The sequence below is a fragment of the Mesoplodon mirus genome, assembly GCF_964341445.2.
Source record: "Mesoplodon mirus genome assembly, chromosome: 10".
NCBI classification, from domain to species: Eukaryota; Metazoa; Chordata; class Mammalia; order Artiodactyla; family Ziphiidae; genus Mesoplodon; species Mesoplodon mirus.
In genome coordinates, this window is record NC_138986.1 from 28158105 (window position 1) to 28184556 (window position 26452).

The 26452-nt window shown below is 36.4% G+C and overlaps 1 protein-coding gene across 1 annotated transcript in view; it reads left to right on the forward strand.

Annotated features, from left to right (window-relative positions):
• AHI1 (Abelson helper integration site 1) overlaps window positions 1-26452 on the forward strand; it is a 202686-nt gene that overhangs the window by 123428 nt on the left and 52806 nt on the right. Inside the window, exon 24 of the mRNA XM_082634082.1 lies at window positions 23752-23914. Coding sequence (XP_082490208.1) covers window positions 23752-23914 — 163 coding nt within the window. The remainder of the gene's footprint in view (window positions 1-23751; window positions 23915-26452) is intronic.

Here is a 26452-nt window from a genome sequence, read left to right on the forward strand (position 1 = left end):
AAACTAAGCAAATTTCTGGTGGTCATCGCTCGAATGCTCACTCATCATTTCTCTCATTCTTCCTATTCTCAGGATTCCGTTAGAATTCACCCATATATTATACACATGGCAGTCGTGTCCACCAGGTCGACTAACAAATGCCCATCACCACCATTGCTATTGGAAATTTCATGCTGCTTAATTAGTAGACATGGGTTAGTTGTCTTCAGTAGATCAAAAACTAAGTCCTTTCACTACAGACCAAATCTCTCCACCTTCATAAGCCCAGGGCTTGGTGAAATGATGCCAAGCAGTAGGTTGTGATGTTCAGATAACTGTGTAATTTAGCCAGCAGGGGTTAGAGAGCATGTGCAGTACAGTGGGGAAAAGGAAGGGCACTGGTCTGGCTGCCTAGGTTCTATTGAAAGAGCAACCAGTAATCTTTTTTGCCCATTTCAATCTCTTTCACTATCTTTCCCAACACAAATAAAGTCATGTTCAGTTACACAAACTGGTGGAACTTGAGGAATCGGCTAATCAAAACTATGAATCAAGAACAATTCAAAAGTGCATAAATATTCTAAAGCAGTACATCTAAAGCATTAAAAAACTAAAGAAATTAAAATCATTCCATTTTAGACTCTAGCTGAAGTACTTCCTTAGTCAAGCTCTAGTGAGATGTATGAACATGTGGTTCCCATGAGACCTGACTCCAGAGGAATTATTTTGGTCATTTTTTCCCCTGAGAGCAGCAAAAAGAGCAAGTGCTGGAAGGGAGTCTGTTTCCTCAGGAACTTAAACTGGGAAGACAGGAGGCAGAAAGCAGGAGCTCTGGTAAATGCCATAAGGGGAGGTGGTGATATGCCCCGCCCAAAACATTTACTTCACCCCCTAACCTGTTTCTTTGGAGTAGTACTTACTGTCATTGTAAGTACAGTCTGTGTTTCTGTAATGCAAATTAGCCAATGCGCAGTTAATAAATAGATGAATGATGTCAATAAGATTGCAGAAGGTTTATTTATGTATGTTACAAGTTTAAACCCATCAGAGGCAGGCTTTCCCATAATCAAATGGAAAGACTGAGTCATTTTAGAAAAAAGCTGAAATGCCTTTTGCTAATGTCTAACTTAGTAGCTTCAAGAACTGCTAATACAAATGAAGAATTGTTTTGTTTGATGAAATCTAAAACCTGATTGGGTTTTTAATTTTGATAAACTGGTCTCTATTGAAAGGAAATTCTTTCATGGACCTGACTTAACCATAATGCTGGGTACAGATGCCAGCAAAGATTTAATACCACATTAGTTCTTTGATTAGGATTGTTAGTTACTTTCAGCACCCTAGTTACAAGTTCCATAGATTTTAAGCAGTCTGCAACAACTGCATTTTTTTTCATAAGCCTCATTCTACAGAATGCAAGACTTTATAGCAGAAAGGCCTATAAAAAAATATAGAATTTTGTCTCCCCTCGGAAAATGTAAACACCACTAAAAGAGGGGTTTTCCATGTTCTTGTTCAGCACTGCAGTCTGAGAACTGTCCAATACCTTACACATAATATTACTAGCTATTATATTACTAATATTCATAATGATCCTGAATTTCTAAGTTAATCATAATTATATCAAACTATTATTTAACTTTGTTGTGAGCATCAATGATACACATGTATTGAATACCTACCATGTTGCCAGTGTATCTTTATATCTACTTTCTTTTCATCTGTATAATCTTAGATAGGTATTATTATCCCCATTTTATAAATTATGAAACTGAGGCACTGAAAAGTGAAGAGTCTTCACTAGGGTCACACAGATGGTAAATATAAAGCCAGGAAATTCTTTTCTTTTTAATTAACATGTTACCTAAGAGCCTCTGGAGTTCTTGACATTTGCCAAGGACTACATTATCTGCTAATAATGGGATATTTTGATAAGCGTATTGAGACGTTTCTAATCTCTACACATTTTTAGTCATTTAGCTTCAACATATGAGAAGGATGTGTCACTGGTTACAAAAAGAAGTCCCCTTGCTTGTGGATACGTTCTTTTCCTGGAAAAGAAAAAACTACTTCTACCTTAGAAACACTGTGTTTTCATTAATTACTCAAGTTTTTTGCTTTACCTACAAATGATTAGTACCTTGGTTTTACTCTGCTTCTACATCATTATAGAACAAATCAATTCCTCTGCTATAAACACAGCTCTTGAGATGCTTGAGAGTGTCTGTTTCATCTTGACATTCTCTTTTTTAGACTAATTCTATCCATTTTCTTCTACTTAATCTATACTGATTCCGTCCAGTTTGTTCATATTCTTTGGAAAGGTGACATCCAGAACTAGATTTAATATTCTAATTGTGATATGAAAAATAGTGATATTATTGGTTTCTATAATCTGCATACTGTGTTTGATATTGAATTATGACCTACCATAACTTCTTGATATTTTAAAGATTTACTGTCAAGACCTGTCTTCCCATTATTTACCTACTTGTGCCTCAGTATCCCCATCTCTAGAATGGAGATAATAATAGTACCCACCTCATTAGTGCTGTTTCCAGTACTGAGTACAGTGTCTAGCACACAGTAATCTCTCAGCTTTCCACTATTACCGTTTAACCCTAAGTGCAGTGGTCCATTTATCCTTGTTGAATTTCATCAGTTTATTTTTGACTCATTTTTCTTTTGAATGCTGATTTTTTTCAGCCATGGTCACTCACTCATGAACTCTGTAACATGAACAAATTTTATAATGCCCCTTATTTATTGTCTTTATTCACAACATGAGGAAAATAGTGAACAATGAACAAAATCAAAAAGGTGACAATTTCTTTACATGTGGTCAATTTAAGTTTTTATTTATCAACAAAATGCCTTATAAATAAAAGTCATTTTGGGGGGGGGATGTTAATGTTTAAAAGCAATTTCAATGTTACATTGCATTGTCCTTTAGCAAAGCATTTACTTACCTGTCTTTTAAAATAAGATTTGGTGATTCCTTGAAATTTTCCATTTAATCAATATAAAATTTGATCCCTGTAAGGAAGCACTGAATATAGTACATAGCAGAAACCAAAACTTGAGTTGATCATGCCATAAAATGAAGCAATTATTTAGAAAAACTTTTCAGACTCATCATTTTATGGAATATTATTTTCCATTTTGGGAAAATTTAATCAAAAGTTATCAAACTAGTCCTCTGTTCTTCCTGCCTGGATGGGCATTTACTATCTGCCACTCCAGATGTTCCATAGATTCTTTTCTTACTTTGATAAATCTGCACGAGTTTACCAGGTCTCTTCTTCCTGTGATGCCCTTTATCCTGCCATCTTCTCAGCGTCCCTAGAGATCAGTCTTCAGCAGAGGTCGTAGTGCAGCAGCCAGTCATGCAGACACCTCTTGGTATAACCACACTATTGGGTCCCAGATTAGTTTAATGCATAAAGAGTAAGTAAGATAAATCCCTAGGGGGAATGAAGCTCCTGTGTTTTTAATTAAACTTCATAAAGTTTTCTTGTCACCATATCTCTGCCTGGTAATATGGCAACATGAGCAGACTTTTCTGAGGGCACTTTATGGATTCAAAGCTTATCTTGCCAAACCTAGAAATAAATTTTCTTTTCAGAATGGAGTTGGAGTTAGGAGATCTATATTTTGTTTGGAAAATATGGTTACGTTTATAGTACTACAGAAATACTTTACTACAAAACGCCATTCCCCTTTGATAAAGAACTTTAGGAGTTGAGTAATAACAATCATACCTCTAACATTTATTGGGCACTCACTATGTACCAGGCACTGTGCAAAGTGTTTTATGTAGGATATCTCATGAATGTCATAATTCTATATGATAAAAGTATCATCATCATTATCATCATCACCACCACCATCATCATCATCATTCGCCAGTAGGGAAACTGAAACATAAAAGGTCTTTAAGAGTCTTTTAGAAACATTTAAATTGAATGTGTTAATGCATTATGGTAGATGAGCCAAAAATTTTAAGAGCAGAATAAGTTTACATGATTAAACCATTAAACTCAAATGTCACTCAGTGGCACAAGGCAGATTCTGTGGAAACTGGGAGCAGTTCAGATAATATTAACAGCAATTAACACTTACAAAAACAATTTTTAGTTTTAAAAACCCTCCTTCATAGTGCGTATTATCTCATCTGATCTTTGTATCATCACTGTATCTTGTAATGGCATTAGGCAGGGGTGGTAATGAAGAGAGTAGACAACTGAGCAATACTGGTAGGGCTGGCCAGAATGACAGCCAAGAAGGGTCATGAAGACCTTGAGGACAGGACAGCCAAATACAGATTCCTCCCTCTTCACCATCTACCATGGGTGTTATCTAAGAAAGCCAGTTGCAGAATTTTTTTCTTGGAAAACATCCCATCCACACACCAAGGAGTTTTAATCAGATATGGTTTGGGGTTAGTGGATAGAGTCTTAGATTTCCTCAGAATAGTGGCACTTCACCTCTCAAAGCTGTGGGGTGGGTTAAAGACACGTAAGTAACAGAGAGTAATCTGGATGTGAGAAGGGGATCTTGGGGTTTGGTGGGAAGAAAGGGGCCCAGAAGCTGTGGTTTTTCTAGTGCACTGGCAGAGTCACCTGTGACCTTGAGAAAGGAAATTACAAGCACCTGTTACACTTCAAACTATGCTACCCACATGCCACAGACAGCTGTTTGAAGAACAGGACTAAAAAGAACAGGAATGAAAAGGTAATTGTATCACCCAAGAATGAGGTGATTGGGCTTTGTCCCTTCTTCCTTGAGACCTACTTGTAAAACTCATTGTACACACCCAAGTGTCAGCTGGTACCTAAGCATGAATGACTCCTCAGTTGATGTTTCTAATCTTAATTATTCTTTTATTTCTCCATTCTACTAGAAAAATCTTCATAATAAATACTTAGGCTGTTAACCACTTGGGAACTAAAGAACCTGAAAATGAGTACAGCTCAATAAAATTCCTGTCTTTCCTGGGACTTACATTGGGCCTTTCCACTTTAATCTTCTGTCACTGGTACTACCAACTGCTTAGTTCTTACTGACAAAACCTTGGTAATATATTAAGCTTATCTATTTCTCTTATGTACCACATGTATTGCTTTCCTCTTCTGTTATATGTCCACAGTCTCACCTCTTTTGTCCATTTCTATAGCCAGAATCAAGACTCCCCTCTCTGACATGAATCGTTATGGTCTCCACCTCTGTGTTTTTGCTTGTATTTGTTCCTTTATTCTGACTAACTTCACCTTCCATAACCATAATTTCTATGATGTTCTTTTTTTATAACAGCTTTATTTGGATATAATTCACATAGCAAAATGTTTACTCTTTTAAAGTCTACAATTCATTGGGTTTTAGTATATTCATAGTTTTGTACACATCATCAGTGTCTAATTTTAAAACATATTCCTCACCCCAAAAAGAAATCCCATACTCAGTAGTAGCCACCCACCCCGCTACATTGCCTTCTCTCCCTAGCCCCTGGCAAATACTAATCTACTTCCTATCTCTGTGGATTTGCCTATTCTGGACATTTTATATAAATGCAGTCATATCATACGTGACCTTTTGTATCTCGCTTCTTTCACTTAGCATGCTTTCAAAGATCATCCATGTCATAGCATGCATCAGAATTTCATTCCTCTTTATGGCTGGATAATAGTCTATTATATGGATATGCCACATTTTATTCATCCTTTAATTCATTGATGAGCATTTGAGTTGCTTCCATTTTTAGCTATTATGAATAATGCTGTGTGAACATTTACATACAGGTTTTTGTGTAGACATAGGTTTTCAATTCTCTTGGGTGTATATTTAGTAGTGAAATTGCTGTGTCACATAGTAACTCTGTATTTAACATTTTGAGGAACTGCCAAAACGTTCTCTAAAGTGCCTGAACCATTTTACAATCCCACCAGCCAAGTATGAGAGTTTCAATTTCTCCACATCCTCACCAACACTTGTTGCTGTCTTTTTTATTATAGCCAATTTAGTGAGTGAAAAGTTATACCTCCTGATTTTGATTTGCATTTCCTTAATGACTAATGATGTGAACATCTTTTGCAGTGCTATTTGTATATCTTCTTTGGATAATTTATTCAAATCCTTTGCCCATTTTCTAGTTGGGCAAATTATGTTTTACTATATAATTGTATAAATAGGATATATTTTAATGACTGTGTTATGTATTTATGTATGTATGTATATATGAGAATCAGATCTTATTATACCAAGGGTAGCAATACAGTTTTGTTTTTAGACATGGAGTTGAAGTTAGCACATCTACATTTAATTTGGAAAATAGGATCACATTTATAGTTGCGGGTGTCCTATAGAAATATTTTTATTTTAAAACACCATTCCTCTGTGATAACTCAAAGAACTCTAGGAGTTGAATAATAATAATTATACCTGACACATATTGTATACCTACCATGTGCCAGGAATATAGCATATAAATATATATTATATAAAATCAACTGTATAAATTAGGTAACTCATACATAAATATAGATATAATATAGATATATTCATATTATTTATATCTAATTGGGTTTGTCTTAGTATTGACTTGTAAGAGTTCTTTATATATTCTGGATACAAGTCTCTTATCAGATACGTGATTTGCAGATATTTTTCTCCTGTTCTGTAGGTTGTCTTTTTCTCTTTCTTGATCATGGCCTTTGAAGCACAAAAATTTTTTTTAAATTTTTATGAAGTTCAATTTCTCTACTCTTTTCTTTTGTTACTTGTGCTTTTGTTACCATATCTAAGAAACCATTGTCTGATCTAAGGTCACAAAGATTTACTTCTATGTGTTCTCAGAGAGTTTTATACATTTAGCTCTTACCTCTAGGTCTATAATCCATTTAGAGTTAATTTTTATATATGGTGTGAGTTAGGGATGTAACTTTATTTTTTCTGCATGTGTCTATCCAGTTTTCCCAGCACCATTTATTGAAAAGACTATTATTTCCCCATTTAATGGTCTTGGCACCCTTTTCAAAAATCAGTTGACCATGAATGTAAGGGCTTATATCTGGACTCTCAATTCTATTGCGTTGATTCATTTGCCTATCTTTATGTCAGTAATCCACTTTTTAATTGCTGTAGCTTTGTAGTAAGTTTTAAAAGCAGAGCTTGTCCTCCAGCTTTATTGTCTTTCCAGATTATTTTTCTATTCTAGGTACCTTGCATTTCCATATGAATCTTAAAATCACCTTCTCAGTTTCTGCAAAATTTTTAATAGGGATTATGTTGAATCTGTAGATCAAAATGGAGGATTTTCATCTTAACAGTATATTAAGTCTTCCAATCTAGTAACATGGGTCTTTCAAATTATATAGGTCTACTTTAATTTCTTTCATTGACATTTTGTTTTTAGTATGTAAGTCTTAGACTTTTATTTCAAGTATTTTATTCTTTTTGATATTGTAAATGGAATTGGTTTTATATTCAGATTGTTCATTCCTCAGGTATAAAAATATAATTGATTTTTTTATATTCACCTATATTCTGCAACCTTACTGAATTTGTTTACTACTTCTATAAGATGTTTTGGAGGATTTTTTGTAGATTCCTTCAGATTGTCTATACACAAGGTCATTTCATCTGTGAATATAGTTCTGCTTCTTTCTTTCCATCTTGATGCCTTTCTTTTTCTTGCCTAATTTACTGGCTGGAATCTCCAGTACAGTGTTGAAATAGCAAGGGTGAGTGTCTGTGTCTTCTCTTGCTCCTAATCTTAGGGGAAAAACTATCAGTCTTTGACCATTATGTATGTTGTTAGCTGTGCGCTTTTGTGAATAACCTTTATCAGGTTGAAGCAGTTCCCTTACATTCTTACTTTGTTGAGAGTTTTTATCAGGAAAGGATGTTGGATTTTGTTAAATGCTTTTTCTGTATTTATTGAGATGATTATGTGGGGTTTATCCTTAATGCTATTAATATGGTCTATTAAATAGACTGATTGTCATATGTTAAACCACACTATCATTTCTGGGATAAATCCCACTTGTCATGGCGTATAATCCTTTTTATATGTTGTAGATTCTGTTTACTAATATTTTGTTGATGTTTTTACATCAGTATTCATAAGAAGTGTGTAGTTTTCTTGTCCAGCTTTGGGATCATGATAATACTGACTTCATAGAATGAGTTGGAAAGTGTTCATTTCTCTTTTATTTTTTGGAAGAGTTTTGTAAAAGATTGACATTATTTCTTCTTTAAACATTTGGTACAGTTTGCCAATGCTGCATTCTGTACCTGGGCTTTTCTTTGTGGAAATTTTTTTAATTGTTAATTCAGTCTCTTTACTCTTAAGGTCTATTCAGATGTTCATCTTCTTCTTCAGTCACATTTAAGTTGTCTCTTTCTAGGAATTTGTCCCTTTCATCTGGGCTATTTAATTTGTTAACATACAGTTGATAATAGCACTCCATTATAATCCTTTATATTTCTCTAAGGCCAATAGTGATATCTTCTCTCTCATTCATGATTTTATTAATTTGGGTGTTACCTTCCACTCCACCACCCTTGGTCAGTCTAGCTAAAGTTTTGTTAATTTTCTTGATCTTTCAAAGAACCAATTATTGGTTTTGTTAATTTTCTCTATTCTTCTTCTATTTGTTATCTTTTATTCCCATCCTAATATTTATCATTTCCTTCCTTCTACTTGCTTTGGGTTTAGTTTTATTTTTCTAGTTTTAAAGTATAAGGTTAGCTTATTGATTTGACTGATTTTTCTCAGTTAAAGCATTTACAGCTGTAAAATTTCCTCAGATCATTGCTTTTGCTGCTTCCCATACATTTTGGTATGTTGTGTTTATCTTTTCATTTATCTTTTTTAAATTTCCCTGGTATTCTCTTCTTTGACCCATTGGTATTTAGGAGTGTGTTGTTTAATTTCGACACAGTTTCGCAGTTGTCTTTCTGTTACTGATTTCTATTTTCATTTCATTGTGGTTGGAGAACATACTTTCTGTCATTCAGGGTTTTTTTTTTTTAAAGGCTTACTTTATAGCCTAGCGTATTGTCTATACTAGAGAATGTTCTACATGCACTTAAGAAGAATATGCATTCTGCTTTTATTAGGTGGAGTGTTCTATAGATGTCTATTAGATCTAGCTGGTTTTTAGTGTTGATCAAGTCTTCTGTTTCCATGTTGATCTGCCTAGTTCTAGTCATTATAAAAAATGGAGTATTGAAGTCTCAACAACTATTGTTGAATCATCTATTTCATCTTTCAATTCTGTCCATTTTGCCTTATGTATCTTGAGGCTTTTTAGGTGCATATATATTCATACTTATTTATGGCTTCCTGATTGATTGACCCTTTTATCGTTTAAAATGTCCTTCTTTATCTTTACTGACAGTTTTTGTCTTTAATTATATTTTACCTGGTATCAGAATAGCCTCTCCAGCTCTCTTTTGGTTTCTGTTTATATGGCATATCTTTTTCATCCTTTTCAACTTTATTGTGTCTTTAATCTAAAATGTTCCTCTTGTAGACAGCAGATGATTTGATCATGTCTTTTTTCCATTCTGATAATCTCTGCTTTCCATTTGGAGTGCTTAATCCATTTACATTTAATTTAATTACTGATAAGATAGAATTAAGTCTACAGTTTTGTTTTGTTTTCTTTATGTCTGATGTATTTTTTTGCTGCTTTCCTCTTTCATTACTCACTTTTTTTGATTAAAGTAATATTTTTAATATACCAATTTAAATCCATTTTTCTTTTTGTGCATTTACTTGAGTTGTTTTCTTAGTAGTTACCCTGAGAATTACAATTAACATCTTAACTTAAAACAATATAGTTTGGATTAACACCAACTTAATTTTAATAGTATGTAAAAACTTTAATACAGTTATTTTCCCTTCTGCCTCCTTTGTGCTATTGTGGTTGTACAAATTACATCTTTTTTTTTTTTTTTACCATCTTTATTGGAGTATAATTGCTTTACAATGGTGTGTTAGTTTCTGCTTTATAACAAAGTGAATCAGCTGTACATATACATATATCCCCATATCTTCTCCCTCTTGCGTCTCCCGCCTACCCTCCCTATCCCACCCCTCTAGGTGGTCACAAAGCACCAAGCTGATCTCCCTGTGCTATGCAGCTGCTTCCCACTAGCTAGCTATTTTATATTTGGTAGTATACGTAAGTCCGTGACACTCTCTTATTTATACATTGTAAGCCCATCAACACATTTTTATAATTCTTTACAAAGTTGTCTTTTAATTTACATGAGGAGTTTCCCAAAAAGTACATTTATACTGTCCTTTGTATTTACTTATGTAATTACCTTTATCAGTGCTCTTTATTTCTTTATGTGACTTTGAGTTACTGTTAAGTGCCCTTTTGTTGCAGCCTGAAGGACTCCCATTAGTTTTTCTTGAAGGGCAGGTCTACTAGCAACAAACTCTCTGTTATCATTTATCTGGGAATGTATTAATTTCTTCTTTTTTACATGGTAGTTTTGCTGGATATTGAATCATAGGTTGAGTCTTCTTTCCACACTTATTGTTGAAAGCATCATCTTACTAACTTCTGAACTCCAAGGTTTCTGATGAGAAATTTATTGTTAATCTTATTGAGAATCCTTCTATGATGAGTTGTTTTTCTCTTGCTGCTTTCAAGATTCTTGGGCTTCAGTAGTTTGGCTATGATATGTCTAGGTGTGGATCTTTTTGAGTTTATCCTACTTGGTGTTTGTCTAGGCTCTTGGATGTGCAGATTAATATTTTTGATCAAATTTGGGAAGTTTGGGCCATTATTTCTTCAGCTATTCTTTCTTCTCTTCTTCTGTTTTTTCTCTTTTTGGGTCTCCTATTATTCATATTTTGGTACACTTGATGGCAGCCCATAGGTGTCTGAGGCTCTGTCATTTTTCTCCATTCTTGTTTCTTTCTGTTCCTCAGACTAATCAGTGAAAAAGTTCACTGATTCTTTCCTCTGCCAGTTCAAATCTACTTTTGAGCCCCTCTAGTGAATATTGTACTTTTCAACTCTGGAATTTCTGTTTGTTTTTTCTTTCTTTTTATTGATGTTTTCAATTTGCTGAGATAGCATTCTCATTTTCTCTTAATTCTTTTTTTAAATTTTTGTTGGACTATAGTTGATTTACAATGTTTTGTTAGTTTCTGCTGTACAGCAAAGTGAATCAGTTATACATATACATATATCCAGTCTCTTAATTCTTTAGACATGGCTTCCCTTCGATCTTTGAACATATATATACCAATTTAAAGTTTTTGTCTAGTAATTCCAACATCTGGACTTTCTCAGTCAATTTCTATTGACTTCTTTGACTCCTATGAGGGTTATACTTTACTCTTTCTTTACATGTTTTGTAATTGGACATTTGAGATAATATAATGTGGCAAACTTAAAAATCAGATTTTCTACCCCCACTTCCCTATGATTTGTCATTTTTGTTATTATTACTTTTACTATTTGTTTAATTAGGGACTTTCCTGGAGTAATTCTTTAAAGACTGTTCTTTTTGTGTTGTGCAACCAATAAAGTGTCTGCTTGGTTAGCTTAGTGGTCAGCTAATGATTGTATTAAGATTTTCTTAAATGCCGAGGACCTTTTCCAAAGGGCTCTATGTGTGTGTTAAGACATGTTTTTAGTGCTTCAACATGCAGTTCATAACTCTACCATACTTAGACTTCACTTTCTGCTTGCATTGACTGTTAAGGTCAGCAGAGATGAAAGATTTGAGCCTTCTCTGGTCTTTCCTGGGCATACACAGAGTTTTGCACATACCCATGGCCTTCTAGATTTCCAGGAATCTGTTGATGCTTTTCAGCGAACCCTATAGATAGACATGTTATTTCCCAGTTTTTCCTTTTAATTTTTTGGTCAGTTCCTTACTTGTCATAACATGTATCACCACCTAAGTTGCCACTGATTTTTTTGACAAATGCTTGAGGGATATCGCTGTTCAACAGCTGACTCTGAGTCACATCAAATAAAGACAAGCCCTGAGAATGGAGCTTTTCAGGGCCTGCCACCTAGGTCATATAGTGGCACTTCTCTGGAGATGGGGATTTATAGGCACTCTGAAACTGTTCTGCCCTCTCCAGTGACTGCTGACCTGATAGTTTTCACAGTTAACCATGGTTGTCAGTCTGTTTTTAAAGCTACCATGGGGCTGGCAAGAGAGTAATGGGAATAGGGCAGGTTAAAATTCCATAAAACTTGATGTTTTTTACCAAGATCCAACTGTTTTTCTTGAATACATGATCTTTGGATTATTGCAGTCCTTTGGCTAATTTTTCAAGTTCTTAAAAGTTGATTTTGACAGTTTTGCCAGTTTTCTTGATTTTATGGAAGAGCCAATTTTCATTACTCTCCCATTCCAGAAGTGCTTCCTCTCTACTCATTTGTTCTTAAGCTCAGTGTTTTCTAGTTGCTTCTTTAAAATTCTATTTGCTGGTTTCTCTTTTGCCATTTGAAATACTGTTTGGTAGGTTTTAGAGCCCCTTACTTGACCGTCTACATCTCTGTATGTGTCATAATTATATTTATATGCTAAAATAGAGACGTTTCCCATCAAGCTTCTTCATTATCCTTCTATTATATTCTTGTTTTCTTCCTCACTAAACCAAATACTCACATGTGTGTACATGAGCTTTTCGCAGAATATTTGGATTGACATTAGAATTAGAAATAGACAAGCCTCAGTGTTTAAATAAGATGAGCAGTTAATTATTGATGTCCTATCAGCAGCCTAAAAAGCTTTTCTCTTTCCATTTAAATTTATTACTCAAGATTCCTTCACAAAGCCTTTCCAAATTAACAATGCCTAGTCATTTCAGTATAAGTGTAAATATAAACTGTAGTGATCAGATGGACACACCTGTTAGTATACATACATCTGCCGTCACTTTGGCCTTATTTCAGTTTACCATATAACTTCCCAGTTTGATGGCCTCAACAAATTGTGACTGAGAAGATAATACGAAGAAAAGTGCTTTGATGATATTCTTCAGGTGCCTTCTGTAATAGAAATACCAAGTCTTAAAGATCCTTCTTTTAGCATAAATCTTAGCAAAAGTTATAAGCAGTGAACCAATCAGACTGATGTTTAATTGGTTCCACGAAGGCCTCTAACTTCAAATTTAATTGTGTAGGTTTAGTGATTAAGAGCATAGATTTAAGAGAAAAGCAAACCTTCTAACATCTAGAATCTGCCAAACTGCGTGATTCAGACAAGTAATAATTCTTTTGGTTTATAATTAAAGAAACAAAGGCATGATAAATACTAAATAGGGTGTTTATGAACATATGTGTGAACATGTGTATGTACACAAATATATATATGTGTATATTTGTGTGTATGTACACATACACACATGCATACGTATATAGTGTAAAATGCTTAGCGCATGCCTGACACATAACAAGCATTAAATAATTGGTAGATACATATATTTCTCGATACATCTAGAGAGATAAACACATATCTATAGCATAGCAGATTATTAAATAATAACAGTAGATATACGTTGCTGAGAAAAAAATAAACTGAGATTTATATACTTGTTTTAGAATGAGTGAATTAAACTTTCAGGATAAGAATTTTTAAGTATATAATATTTGAAATAGTATGTTTTTCTTAACTGTCTTAAGCAGCTTCAAGTCAAGAACTTTATGCTGCATTTCTTTATATTTCCCATACTATGTACAGTGCTATATATATAGCAACACTTCATTTATTATATAAATGAGTTACTAGTTAATTCATCTTTCAGAAATTGTTTATAAATTATGGGAATTCCCTGGCAGTCCAGTGGTAAGGACTCTGTGGTTTCACTGCCAAGGGTGCGTGTTCAATCCCTGTTCAGGGAACTAAGATCCCACAAGCTACATGGCGCATTGAGGGAAAAAAAAAAGAAAGAAAATAAATTATTTATAAATTTAATGAATTCTGTTAGTAAATGTCCTTAGGGGTGCTCTTAAGTAGTTCTCAAAAATATCAAGTACTGTAACTCTTTGCACTTATAGTTGGTACCCAGGAAATCCTGAAGATGCCATTAAGCATTAAAAAGATTTAATTTCATTCTCAAAAGATTTGTCCCCAGACCTTACGTTATTTTTGCGGTACGCAGGCCTCTTACTGTTGTGGCCTCTCCCGTTGCAGAGCACAGGCTCCAGATGCATAGGCTCAGCGGCCATGGCTCACGGGCCCAGCCGCTCCGCAGCATGTGGGATCTTCCCAGACCGGGGCACGTACCCGTGTCCCCTGCATCGGCAGGCGGACTCTCAACCACTGCGCCACCAGGGAAGCCCCAGACCTTACGTTATTTTTAAGTGATAAGTCTGTTATCTCTATTATGTGTATTTAAGCACAGAGAAATGCACCCATACCTCACTCTCAAAGAAAAATGGAAATGTAGCTCATACAAACATTTTTTAGTTCCTGTAGGTGCCTATTCAGTTTTAGAATAGGCTTTTCCAAACTAGTTTTGCAACAATACAAGTCTATTTGAAGACCCTTGTATAACTTACTTATCTATCTATATGTTTATTTTTTTAAATATATTTATTTATTTATTTTTGGCTGCATTGGGTCTTTGTTGCTGCGCATGGGCTTTCTCTAGTTGCAGCGAGCAGGGGCTACTCTTCATTGCAGTGTGCTGGCTTCTCATTGCAGTGGCTTCTTTTGTTGAGGAGCATGGGCTCTAGGCACGCGGGCTCAGTAGTTGTGGCTCACGGGCTTAGTTGCTCCGTGGCCTGTGGGATCTTCCCTGACCAGGGACCAAACCCGTGTCCCCTGTACTGGCAGGCGGATTCTTAACCACTGCACCACCAGGGAAGTCCCTATATGTTTATTTTTAAGTTTTTTATCATTTATATATTCATGTGTTTATGTCCTTAACAAACTTGAATCAATAATTTTTATTTTAGTATTTATAAATTTGTATGTTTATGTATTTTTTAAAAAATTTGTACTACCTCTCATAACAATATGGCAACAGAAAGGACCTGGCCAGGGAAGTAGCATCTAAGGAAAATAGAAACAAGTTATAAATGCAACAGGGTAAAAAAAAGAATATTCCATTTATCGTAAGGGATATATTTCTGTATATAATCTCTATAAACCACTGCTTTGAACTGTGAAGTATAAAATTTATAATTACTAAAACTGTATATAAACTGAATAATACGTTGTTTGCAAATACTTGAATTTATTTTTGTTTAAAAATATTATCTTCAACTGATTCTTTTTTTTTTTTACTGATTTTACATTTACTCATAGCTCATGGTTTGCTAAGAGAATTTAAAGAAATTTGTTATACTTTTCTGAAGTAATTCATAAATTATTATTTTAAAATTCAATATCAGCATGCACCCTAGTACTCTTTATTGGCAACTTAAAAGTAGAGAAACAGCAGAGTAACTTGTACAAATACTAAAGGTATCCCGTTTTTAAAAAGGGCCACCGTACCAAAAACAATGAAACATGAAACGGAATATCCCAAGGACAGGAACTGTGTTCACTTCTGTCTCCTCAGCCTATAAGAGTACCTCAGACACAATATGTATCTAATAATTATTGATAGATAAATAGATTTAATCTTTCAATTTTTGCTTGTTTTTCTACTTTAAACATTTTGCTAATCCTTAAGAGATGGTAGGGGAACCTAAGAAATGTTTACTATGACTCCTAGTTGCAGTTTGAGCATGAGCTTGTTAAAAAAAACGGCGAAGTAGATGTTATATTACTCAAATCTGGACGTAGTCAGCATTTCAGTGCTACTAGAGAAACTAAGAAACATAAGTAAAATAGGAAAGGAGGAACAGGTTTACATTTTTAAGTTTTGCCCGTTAACAATTTGTTATAAGATTTGGTTTTATATTTTAAATTATGTTTCTTAACCATTCAGTCACATACTTGATATGTGCAGAAAATAAATGTACATGTTTTATAAAGTAGGTCATCGAAATAAAGTTAATTAAACCTTAAGGTACATCAGAATCACCTGGCAGCCTCGTTAAAACAGATTACTGGGTCCATCCCCAGAATATTTCAGTTGGTCTGGAATGGGACCCAAGAATTTGCATTTCTAACCAGTTTCCAGGTAATGTTGCCACTGCCAATCTAGAGAACACACTTTAAGCACCCATGTCTAAACCAATGATTCATAATTCTCCTTTTGCTATCCCTCCCAAGAAAAATAATTAAAGTACACTATCATCTTTCTTCAGTAACAAAAAAACAAAACAAAACAAAACTCTGTAGTCCAGTCTATAAAGGTCTGCATCATTATCTTGGTTTTTTTTTTTTTTTTCAGGAAATAACCAATACAAAGATACATTTTAGAGCCTTTTTCAATGAAGCACTAATGATTCACTGTAACAAAGTATGTGAATTGTGATTTCCAGTAAGAAGAGGTTTAATTAATACCAATCATCATATAAAATGAGTAGCTTTATTTGTGAAGTCCAAAAGTTCAATCATTCCTATTCGTCAAAGAAGAAAGCAGTATTTCCAACCAGTAAATTCCAAAGAAATGCTTTATCACTATTCTTCTTTAATTATGACTAAGAGGCTCTTCCTGTGTAGTACTGTAGCAAACAAACAAGCTTTTCTAATTCATGTATGATCACAAATAATCAGGCACACTCTTATCCAACAAATTAATATTTTGAATTTATGTTAAAATTTGTGAATGCCATTCTTTTGGAATAGTTATTTGAATATCTGATATGATAGAATTTTTAAGCTGGAAGGGATACCACCTAGCATCTGGTCCAAACCCCTTAGTTTACAGACATCCAGCTTGAGTGTTTTATGATATGTTTTAGCCTTGGAGACCCAGGCAGAACTGGAAACTCACTGTCTTGATTCCTAGTTTCATATTTTTTTCCATTACCCTTAGTAGTTACTTTACCAGAAGGTATTTGGAATTAAATATTTTCAAATATTTGTTTGATGAAGTGTTTAAGGTCATATATACTAGCATTATGTAGCAGGATAGAACAGATAGTTTGTCTGGTACAGAGACAATAAACTTTGTGCAATTATTTACTTACTTTATCTCTGTTTTCTTAATCTATTATTATCCAGATAAGATCAGTTAAAAATAACAGGACCTTAGTTTCTTTTTTATGAATATCTTTAGAGTTGTCTTTCTTAGTGTTCATGGAAATAATTATAAGAGACTGTATATATTTCTACCACATGGTGCTAGAAGTAGGGTTATATGTTTTTCCATTCTTCTTATGAAATAAAATATAGTCCCAGTGTCACCATTAGTAAAGGAGTCATTTGAATGTTTAGTAATGTACTTCTGTACAATTCAGGATTTGTTGTTAAATTTTATTTTCTACTACCTTTTTTATGTTTTTTTTCTATTTTAGTAATAAAGACCCAACATTGCGCGACATAATCGAGAAATTAGATTTTACTAAAGCTTATTTTATTTCACTTGTTAAATATTACTGGGAGACAGCAGGCAGGCACAGCCAGGGAAGGGACTGGTGGAGGTGGGGGGACCATGCCCAGCATAGTTCGTGGGCCAGTGCAGTGATGCTCAGGTATATGGTGGTTTGCAACTGGGAGGCGGGCAAGATGTGCCTGCCCATGAATTATGCCAACGACACCTTCCTGGAGGATTACATGCCTGCCATCTTCAACTGCTACACAGTCAGTGTCACCTTAGGGGACAGCTAGTACCTCCTGGTTCTCTATGACACGGCCAAACAGAAAGACTAAGAGCAGACAAGAAGACTGTGATTATCTGAAGCTTTTGTCTTATCCGATGACTGATGTCCTCCCTGTGTGCTTCTCTGCGGTAAATGTAGCCTCGTTTCAAAATGTGAAAGAGGAGTGGGTAACAGAACTTAAGGAATACACACTAAATATACCTGTTGTATTAATAGGAACTCAGATCTCTGAGGTGACCCCAAAACTATAGCAAGACTGAAAGATATGAAAGAAGAACCTATGTCTGGAACAAGGGTGGAAACTAGCAAAAGAAATGAGAGCAAGGACTTCCCTGGTGGCGCAGTGGTTAAGAATCCACCTGCCAATGCAGGAGACGGGTTCAGGCCCTGGTCCGGGAAGACCCCACATGCCTCAGAGCAACTAAGCCCAAGCACCACAACTACTGGGCCTGCGCTCTACAGCCCGTGCGCCACAGGTACTGAGGCCACGTGCCACAACTACTGAAATCCACACACCTAGAGCCCATGCTCCACAGCAAGAGAAGCCACCACAATGAGAAGCCCGCTCACCACAACGAAGAGTAGCCCCCGCTCACCACAACTAGAGAAAACCTGCACACAGCAATGAAGACCCAATACAGCCAAAAATAAATAAATAAATAAATTTATTTATTTATTTAAAAAAAAAGAAATGGGAGCATGCTACTATGTGGAATGTTCACCTTTAGTCCATCAGGGATTGAAGTGTTTGGTGAGGCTATCACAGCCATTTTAACTCCAAAGAAACACACAGTTAAAAAAAAAATAGGATCAAGATGTATAAACTGTTGTTTGATTACATGGAAACATCTCCAGTGGCCAAGAAAACAGTCCATTTCTCTCAGAAAGCATATGAAATGCTACAGCTATACCCAGACCTCTTATAAATAATGAAGCAGTTTAAAACTTGAAAGAGATTTTTTAAAAACCCTGCCATCAATTCTATAAAATTCATTAAGGATGGTTCCCCAAGGTCGAAAAAGCAGCAAATGCATCTGAAGCCACAATCTATTCTAAATAACTTTATTTCAACTAGAAAGTACAATCTCTGTCGGGTTTCATAATTTTTAAAGCTACAATCACACCATGTTGTTAACTATGTGAAAAACAGTGCTATAAATATAACTGCCTGGCTTAGACCATCCATACTTCTGCATAGTCCTTATGGAATCTGCACAAAGAAGCATCTTCTCCCTTGGCTCCAATTAATTGTTCTTTTATGTAAGTTGCTTTATCTTTTAATATATCCAGAGTGTTGAAACAACAAGGCCAACCATGTAACCAAAGGTCACTCCAAGCCTACAAGAGATGGGTCATCCCTGAGGGGAACATGTATAAGATCAAAAAAGAACAGAAGTTTTATTATCACTTGAGCCAGAAGTTAAGTGTAACCTAAATATTTCTATATGTATATTTTAAAAAATATTTCTATATTAAAGCTTGATGTGCTTTCTTTAAGAATACCAGAAGTGTAATAAAGTCATAATTGCATTTATTATGAAAACTGAAAATGTATACATTTTAGTTAATGTGCATTAAATACCTGTAACGAGTTCTCACAAAAAATAAAATAAAATAATTACTAAGACGTTTCTTTTTGTTTCACCTTATATTAATTGGTAATAATCCTGCCAATAACCATAAGAAGTACCCTTAATAACTCTTTGGCTGAGTACTGATCTGCACCTACATGGGGTTAAACTCCATAAGGAAAGAACCATCAGAAATTAGTAGCCTACACAACAGAATGGGAATAATTCACAGTCCTGCCAGCTAGAATGGAAAAACCTAATAATGTGGGGCATCAGGGGGAATTATCAGGAGAATCATATCTTAGTAGTGGAGTTTATTGAGTCCTAAAGTCTTCCTGAATCTGCTCTAACACAACTTAAAAGCAAACCTGGAAGGGGTCAAACTGATCTCAAGTAACTACATGGCAGAAAAACACCCAGTACTCTTTAAAGGAATACAAAAAATCTAGTACTCACGAAAGTAAACTTCATATGTATTAGTTTTCTGGGGCTGTCATATCAAATTACCACAAACATGGTGTGGCTTAAAACAACAGAAATGTATTCTTTCACTTTTCTGGAGGGCAGAATTCTGAAATCAAGTTAAGCAAGTAGGAAGCAGAGGGAAGGGGGTGGGATCCAGATGCTTCATTGGCTGTAGGCCGGCGCAAAGAAGTTCCCCGACAATTATGGAGCCAGCAGAAGCCGTGTTGGAGGAGAAAGTGCTCAAGTGCATGACTTATTCAGCACAGCTTGTTGAATGACTTGGGGTCATTATGAATATTGATTTTTGGATTGCATCACAGATAACATTTCAAGGAACATCTGCTGCTGAGCCGTACAGTGGTTAATGTTCCTTCGGTACAATGGTTTCAAGAACCACTGAGAATTCTAGGGAGACAACTGTAATAATGAAAAATCTCTCAGAAGATAATGCAAAAAGGAATTCCCCTAAATGTCTTATAACAGCCTGGCAGACTCTGTTTAAACCAAGAAATAGTATCTGGCAAGCAATGCTATGAAGACCGAAAACTATGTTAAAAAAAAAAACAAAGCTTGCCAGTGGCACTTCCACCGTGAACGATTGTGCCCAAGCAACTTGGCAAGCTTTGACAAAAGGAAGGAACTCCGTTTCAAATATGTGAATAGTGATCAAATGTGACCAAGTGGATTTTGTGGAACATTTTATTTCCCAGACCTATCATTACCAACATGGGCACATGGGCACATAAACACATATTTTTAAACTTACGTCTAAAAAGAAAGATTACTGAAAGATTTCATAACCGCCCTGTCAGCTCAAGATCTGGATCATAGCACTGAGCATGTTATACCCACATGCCAGACCACCGTGTGCACAGAAGGGTACATTGTAGAAGATACTTCTCAAGAGAATGGTCAAAACAGATTTTATGTGACAACACCTACCAAAATAAGGGGAAAATAGAGATGGTATTAATTCAAAACAAACCTCCGCATGGGACTGTGTCTTCCAACACTTGGGGAATAAAGCTCCCAATGGAGCTTTACTTTATCCTGAAACAGCGGGATGACAATGAAATCTAATTGGAGACAGGGAAGACATGACTTATGCAAAATCCACTACCAAAATAAAACAAGCAGAGTTTACTGTGTGTACTGTGATGCTCAGAAGAGAGTAATGGTCTTCAAATGATGAGAACATTTTGATAAAAACACACACTGGAATACCAGCAGATTCTCATGAGCTGTGTGGATTTTGTCATGTGCCTTCAGTATGATGAGAGAATGGTCACAGCTCCACTGCCGCCAACCTGTGGGCTGTTGGCACGTGAAACACGCCGACTGCTCATTGTGAAGCTGTTTTGTGCCTAAATGTCAGTAATGGTGTGATGGTGACAAAGCAAGACTGCTTTGGGGGGGTGTAGTCTCCCTCCTAAGGATGGTAGTTGTGGACTTTGGTGACAAGGACATTATTTCTACATCAGGAGATAGCATTAGGAGAGTGTAGAACACAGTACTGTAACCCGGGAAGGACCTAAGATGGATGCAAATGAGGCATTGCCCATTTGCAATACCATAAGAGGCTGGTAACACGTGATTCACCTGACACCATCAGGTTGTGAGGCTGTATTATGTATTGGTCTGACAGGTCTGCTGTAACACAATACCATAGACCGGGTGACTTAAAAACAGAAGTTTATTTGCTCACAGTTCTGGAGGCTGGAAGTCCAAGATCAAGTATCCAGCCAGGTTGGTTCCTTGTGAGGCCTCTCTCCTTGCCATGCAGACAGTCACCTTCCCACTGTGTCCTCAAGCGGCCTTTTTCTCTGTGCACGTATGCTCCTGGTATCTCTTCCTCTTTTTATAGGGACACCAGGATGAAGAACAGTGGGAACAAATCCCCACGCAGGTTCTCGGACTGGGTTTCAGGTGTCGGGAAAGGGGCGCAGTGGGGCCTGCAGGTGACCCAGGGGAGCTAATCTTCTCAGCACAGCCAGCTGCCCGAGGTCTGCTGTCCAAAAATGTGTCTTATCTTTCATGAGTGATTAGGATCTCCTATCCCTCCTCCCTTCCTCTCTGCTGCTTCTTTCCCATGTTTGATCCTAGGTAAAGATGGCCTATAAATGTATTTCATTTAAAAAAAAATGAAAGAAAAAAAACACGAGTTTCAATCCTGATTCTACCACTTAGTAGTTTACTTTAGAGAAGTTACTAGATTTCTCTGTGTATCATGTTTCTCATTTGTAAAATTGAAATAAGAATTTTTGCCCTCACAGGATTGTCACAAAGGTTGAGTAAGATAACTCACATAAGCAACTAGCCAGGGACCCAGAACATGGCAGGCACTCAGAACATTTTTATTGGCTTTCCTGTTCTGTGTTAGTGCCATGCAGGAGAATACAGGAGAAGAGGTTTGGAGAAGGAAGAATGCAGGGGGAAAGTTAAAAGTTCCACTTTTACATAAGTGAGTTGGCATCAATATACTGAGAGTTACAAAAGATTTGTAAATTTTAAACAACGTCCTGCATAGCATGTTGTAAACTAGGGACTGTGCTAAGCAGTGCAGTAAGAATTGTATTTTTACCACTTAAATTAAATTATCATTACTGCCCTTACATTGTATAGTGACAGCAGTTAATTCCATATTTATCCATTAAAGTCTTCTGGTTAATGTGTTAATAAAGATTTTAAATTAATTTCAAGGCACCACAAAGAGTTTTGAGAACTGTTATGGAATTCCTTGCTTCCCGTTACCCATATTCTGAGTCTGAACCTTTCAGCGTGTGTGATCTGGCTCCTACTGACTCTTGAAGCCTCAGCCTCTCCCACCTTCTATCTAGACTCTTAACCTCTAATGCCAGGCTCCCACCATATTGAGCTATTTGGGATTTCTCTTCCCTGGACTCTCACACATGGGGTGCAGTCTGCCTGAGACACACTTTCCATCTCTTCGGCTGGCTATTTCCTGATTATCCTTCATTCACCTGCAAAGCCTAAGCAAGGTACCCCTTCTAGAAATTAGCCTGTTTATCACTGTATGTTCAGTCCCTAACACAGTACCAGGTACATTAGGATTTCAGTAAATACTTGTTAAGTGAATAAATCAGTACTCAGCCTAAATGCAGAGGTCTGCAATGATAATTTTCCATTACGTATGTAGTTGTATAACCTGTAAATTTTCAAATTCCATTTACATAGGAAAAAAAGTAGAAGTAGTTTATTCTTTAGTGTATGTATTATGTCCTACTTTATACACTGCGTCACGTCTAAAATGGGTTGAGGTCTGCTTCCTTCTTGTAACTGCTGTAAGGGATTTGTAGATTCCTGTGCAGCCATTCATTTTGAATTTGGTTTTTCAAAAGAAAAAAAATATGTAGTGACTACTGTAACAAAACAGAGAAAGAGGATTCTCATAGAAGGGTTTTTCCTCTTAAATTTGTATAAGCTTATGAAGGTATTTTTAAAGGTAGGGGAAGATTTAGATTATTCATATAAAACACCCCCAAAATGGTATTTGTATAGAAATACATCTCAAAAAGAGACATTAACAATAAACCCAAGTGATCACAATGAAATTATGTGAACTGGTTGTTCCATTGAATTTTTCCTTTTTGTAAAAGTGTCGACGTTCTGGAGAATTTTTTTGTTTTTTCAGATGCGTCTGCTTCGCACAGGGCATGGGACCAAAGGTAGAATGAAACAATTTTAAGAAAGTGAATGATGTGTGAACTTTTTTTTTATTTGCCTCACAAGTAATTTACTTTAAAAAAACTTAACATCTGCTATTTTGAAGCTAATCTTAGTGTATTGAATGATCTTAACCATTTCTCAATCCCACAGTCTTTTATCTTGCTTCTCCTGCTGTGTTCCCACCACCCCTGATCCCATTAGCAAACCTTGAGACAGCCTCAGACTCACCAAAGTACTGCTTTGGTTTCAGCTGCTCTTCTGCAAGAGGAAGTGAATGTTGGGGGTTTTCTCTGTGGTACAGTTGTGATAAAGCTGTGGTGGTCTTATCTCTCTCTTAGGTAGTGGCCCTTTATGACTACACAGCGAATCGATCAGATGAACTAACCATCCATCGCGGAGACATTATCCGAGTGTTTTTCAAAGATAATGAAGACTGGTGGTATGGCAGCAGAGGAAAGGGACAGGAAGGTTATTTTCCAGCTAATCATGTGGCTAGTGAAAGTAAGTTTTATGCTCCCTTCCTGGTTTACTAATATGGTATAACTGATAGTCCAAGATTTTATCATCTTCTGCGCTTTAACTTGCTGTCTTGTTACTTTTGCATACATTTACCGATGGGTATTGCTCTTCATTCTCATGTTGCAAAAAAATAAAAGGGGAGGGGGGTACTAGTACACTCAAGAGCTATTACATTCTGAGATTGGAATATCTACTTCATGGACTTCCCATCCCAGGGGACCTGCCCATCTAGCTACCACCCTTCTTCAGCCCCTTTTCCCCGCCACCCGATGCTCACACACTGACGTCACCTCTCCTCTTGCCACAGAGACTCCTCAGTTGACAGGCACCTAAGAACCTCTAGCTCCCAACTCCCATTCTTTCTACCTTGTATCCCCAGGCCTAGCTGGTACCTGCTCAAAGAAAACTGCAATAGATTGTTCCATTCTCAAGTAAATTAAGCCCTCATTTGTGAAAGGAAAAAGAAAGGAGGTCGAGAAGAAATTCTAAATCTGAGTTTCTGAAAGCTGTAGATCTGCTTCCAGGCCTTGAGAGGAGAAAATAGAACGAACACAGAGGGTTTGAAAATAAAAGAGTTCAAAGACTGAAGAAAGGGGAGGAGTTCTTCAGAAGAACGCTTCCCATCAGCCGTTAACTTGGTGTGTGGTAGGAAAAGCACGATGCCCAGCCGTCAGGAGAACTGACTGCCAATCCTAGCTTGACAACTAATACTGATATGCCTCCGTTTCCTCCCATGGGACGAGGGAGCTGAGCTCCATCATCTCTAAGCTTTCTTCCAGAAACACTAAAATCGTGTAGTTCCAATTTAAAAATATAGTAGAGGCAGCCTTGAGAACACACTACGTTTTGAATGTTTATTGTTACGTCTTTTGTTTCTGCAAAGTAATTATTGTAAGTAGTAATTGGTTTTCAGGCTAGTCTCTGAAACCCCATTCAACCCAAACTATGGTTGAACAAAAATACGACTGGTTTCTAACCTAAGTTCTGAACTTTGAAGGGAAAAGAGATGAAGAAAAGGAGAGAGAATTTCTTCCATGAATCCTGGGTGCTGGGCCAGGCCCAGATAAAATTATTTCTCTTGGGCCACCTTCCAGGTCTGCACCCGGCCCTTCCCAGGGCTCCCTCCCCAAGAGCTCTAGATCTCACTGCAGCTCCTTCCCCAGAGTATCTGCCGCTTTCAGCAGACTCCTCCCCTCCAAAACCCTAAGTGTCTCGAAAATTACCCACTTCTTTCTCTCTCATAACAGAATTCTTAATTTCCTCTGTGCCATGGTTTTATTCTCTGAGCAGTAAATGACTAATAGCTCTTAAACTCTATCTGAGGTATAGTTTTATGTTTAAAGGAGGGTGCAGACTGGAGAAACGTTAAGGCAGTGCGGAAGGAAGAAATTTGGGGACAGGTTAATTCCCAGTCATGTCCCGTAAACTCAGCACTTCTCACTTCCAGGTCACCTCAGATATCCAGGCTGCTTCCCTCCCCCCACCAGTGACGGCTTCTCTCAGGACCAGCAGCTGGAGTTCTGCAGCGGTAGCTTCTGTTTTTAAATCAAGAGCTGCCTGCACAGTCTTAGTCACTCTGGAGTTTATCTGTCATTTTAACTAGATATTACAATCTGTTGTTTCTTTCAGATACAAGTGGAAACTTGACAGTATAAAAAGATTGTGTATTTCCAGGCAACATGGTGTTATGTGCTAACTTTAGAATCTAGTTAGTTTGCAGAAATTACCTCTTAGGCTTGCAAATATTGAGAGGCTGTAGATGTTTGATCCGCAGGGGATTAAAGATTCCATAAAATTTGGTTTTCTTCCATAAGAGCCAAAGTGGGACTTCTGAAGCATACTGCAGTGACCATCGTTGGTGGCTGAGTACAGAAATCAGTTCCGTGTCTCAGGCGGTGGCCATCCTTCAGTTGCCCTAACTCCTTATTGTACCCCCGAATAATTGATGGTTTCTTTTGGCATCAGTCACTGCTTGTTGAAAAAGCTTTTGCAAAAGCCAGAACAAACAAAAATTTTTCAGAAAACCTGAGAATACGGTCGAATTCTCAGTTCATCAGGGTTTCTTTTCCTCTCCTTTTATCCTACTTTTTACCTGAATTTAACAAAAACTCACCTTCCCAGTTTTAACATTAGAGAAAAAATGACTGTCAGCAGCACATTCCACTCTGAAAATGGTAGGAGAAATTGTCCTTTATCTTTATCTGAAGCCAGATATGCAAAGCAAATGATCTAAGGGACTGTGTGTGTGTATATGTGTGTGTGTGTGTGTGTGTGTGTGTGTGTACATACTATACATACATACATACATAATCTCTATCAACTGTTCAGTTGAAAGCCATGTCCTTTAAGAGAATGACACAATAGAAGACATTGGTACCCTGTTATCACAAAGGATATTCCCTTTGTATCTTAAGCCACTGGAAAGGAAAACTTGTTCAATTCCCTTAATCACATCTAACATTTCCAGTAATAGGTAAAGAAACCCAATGATAAAATCTGCCCCCACACAAAGCCCATTAA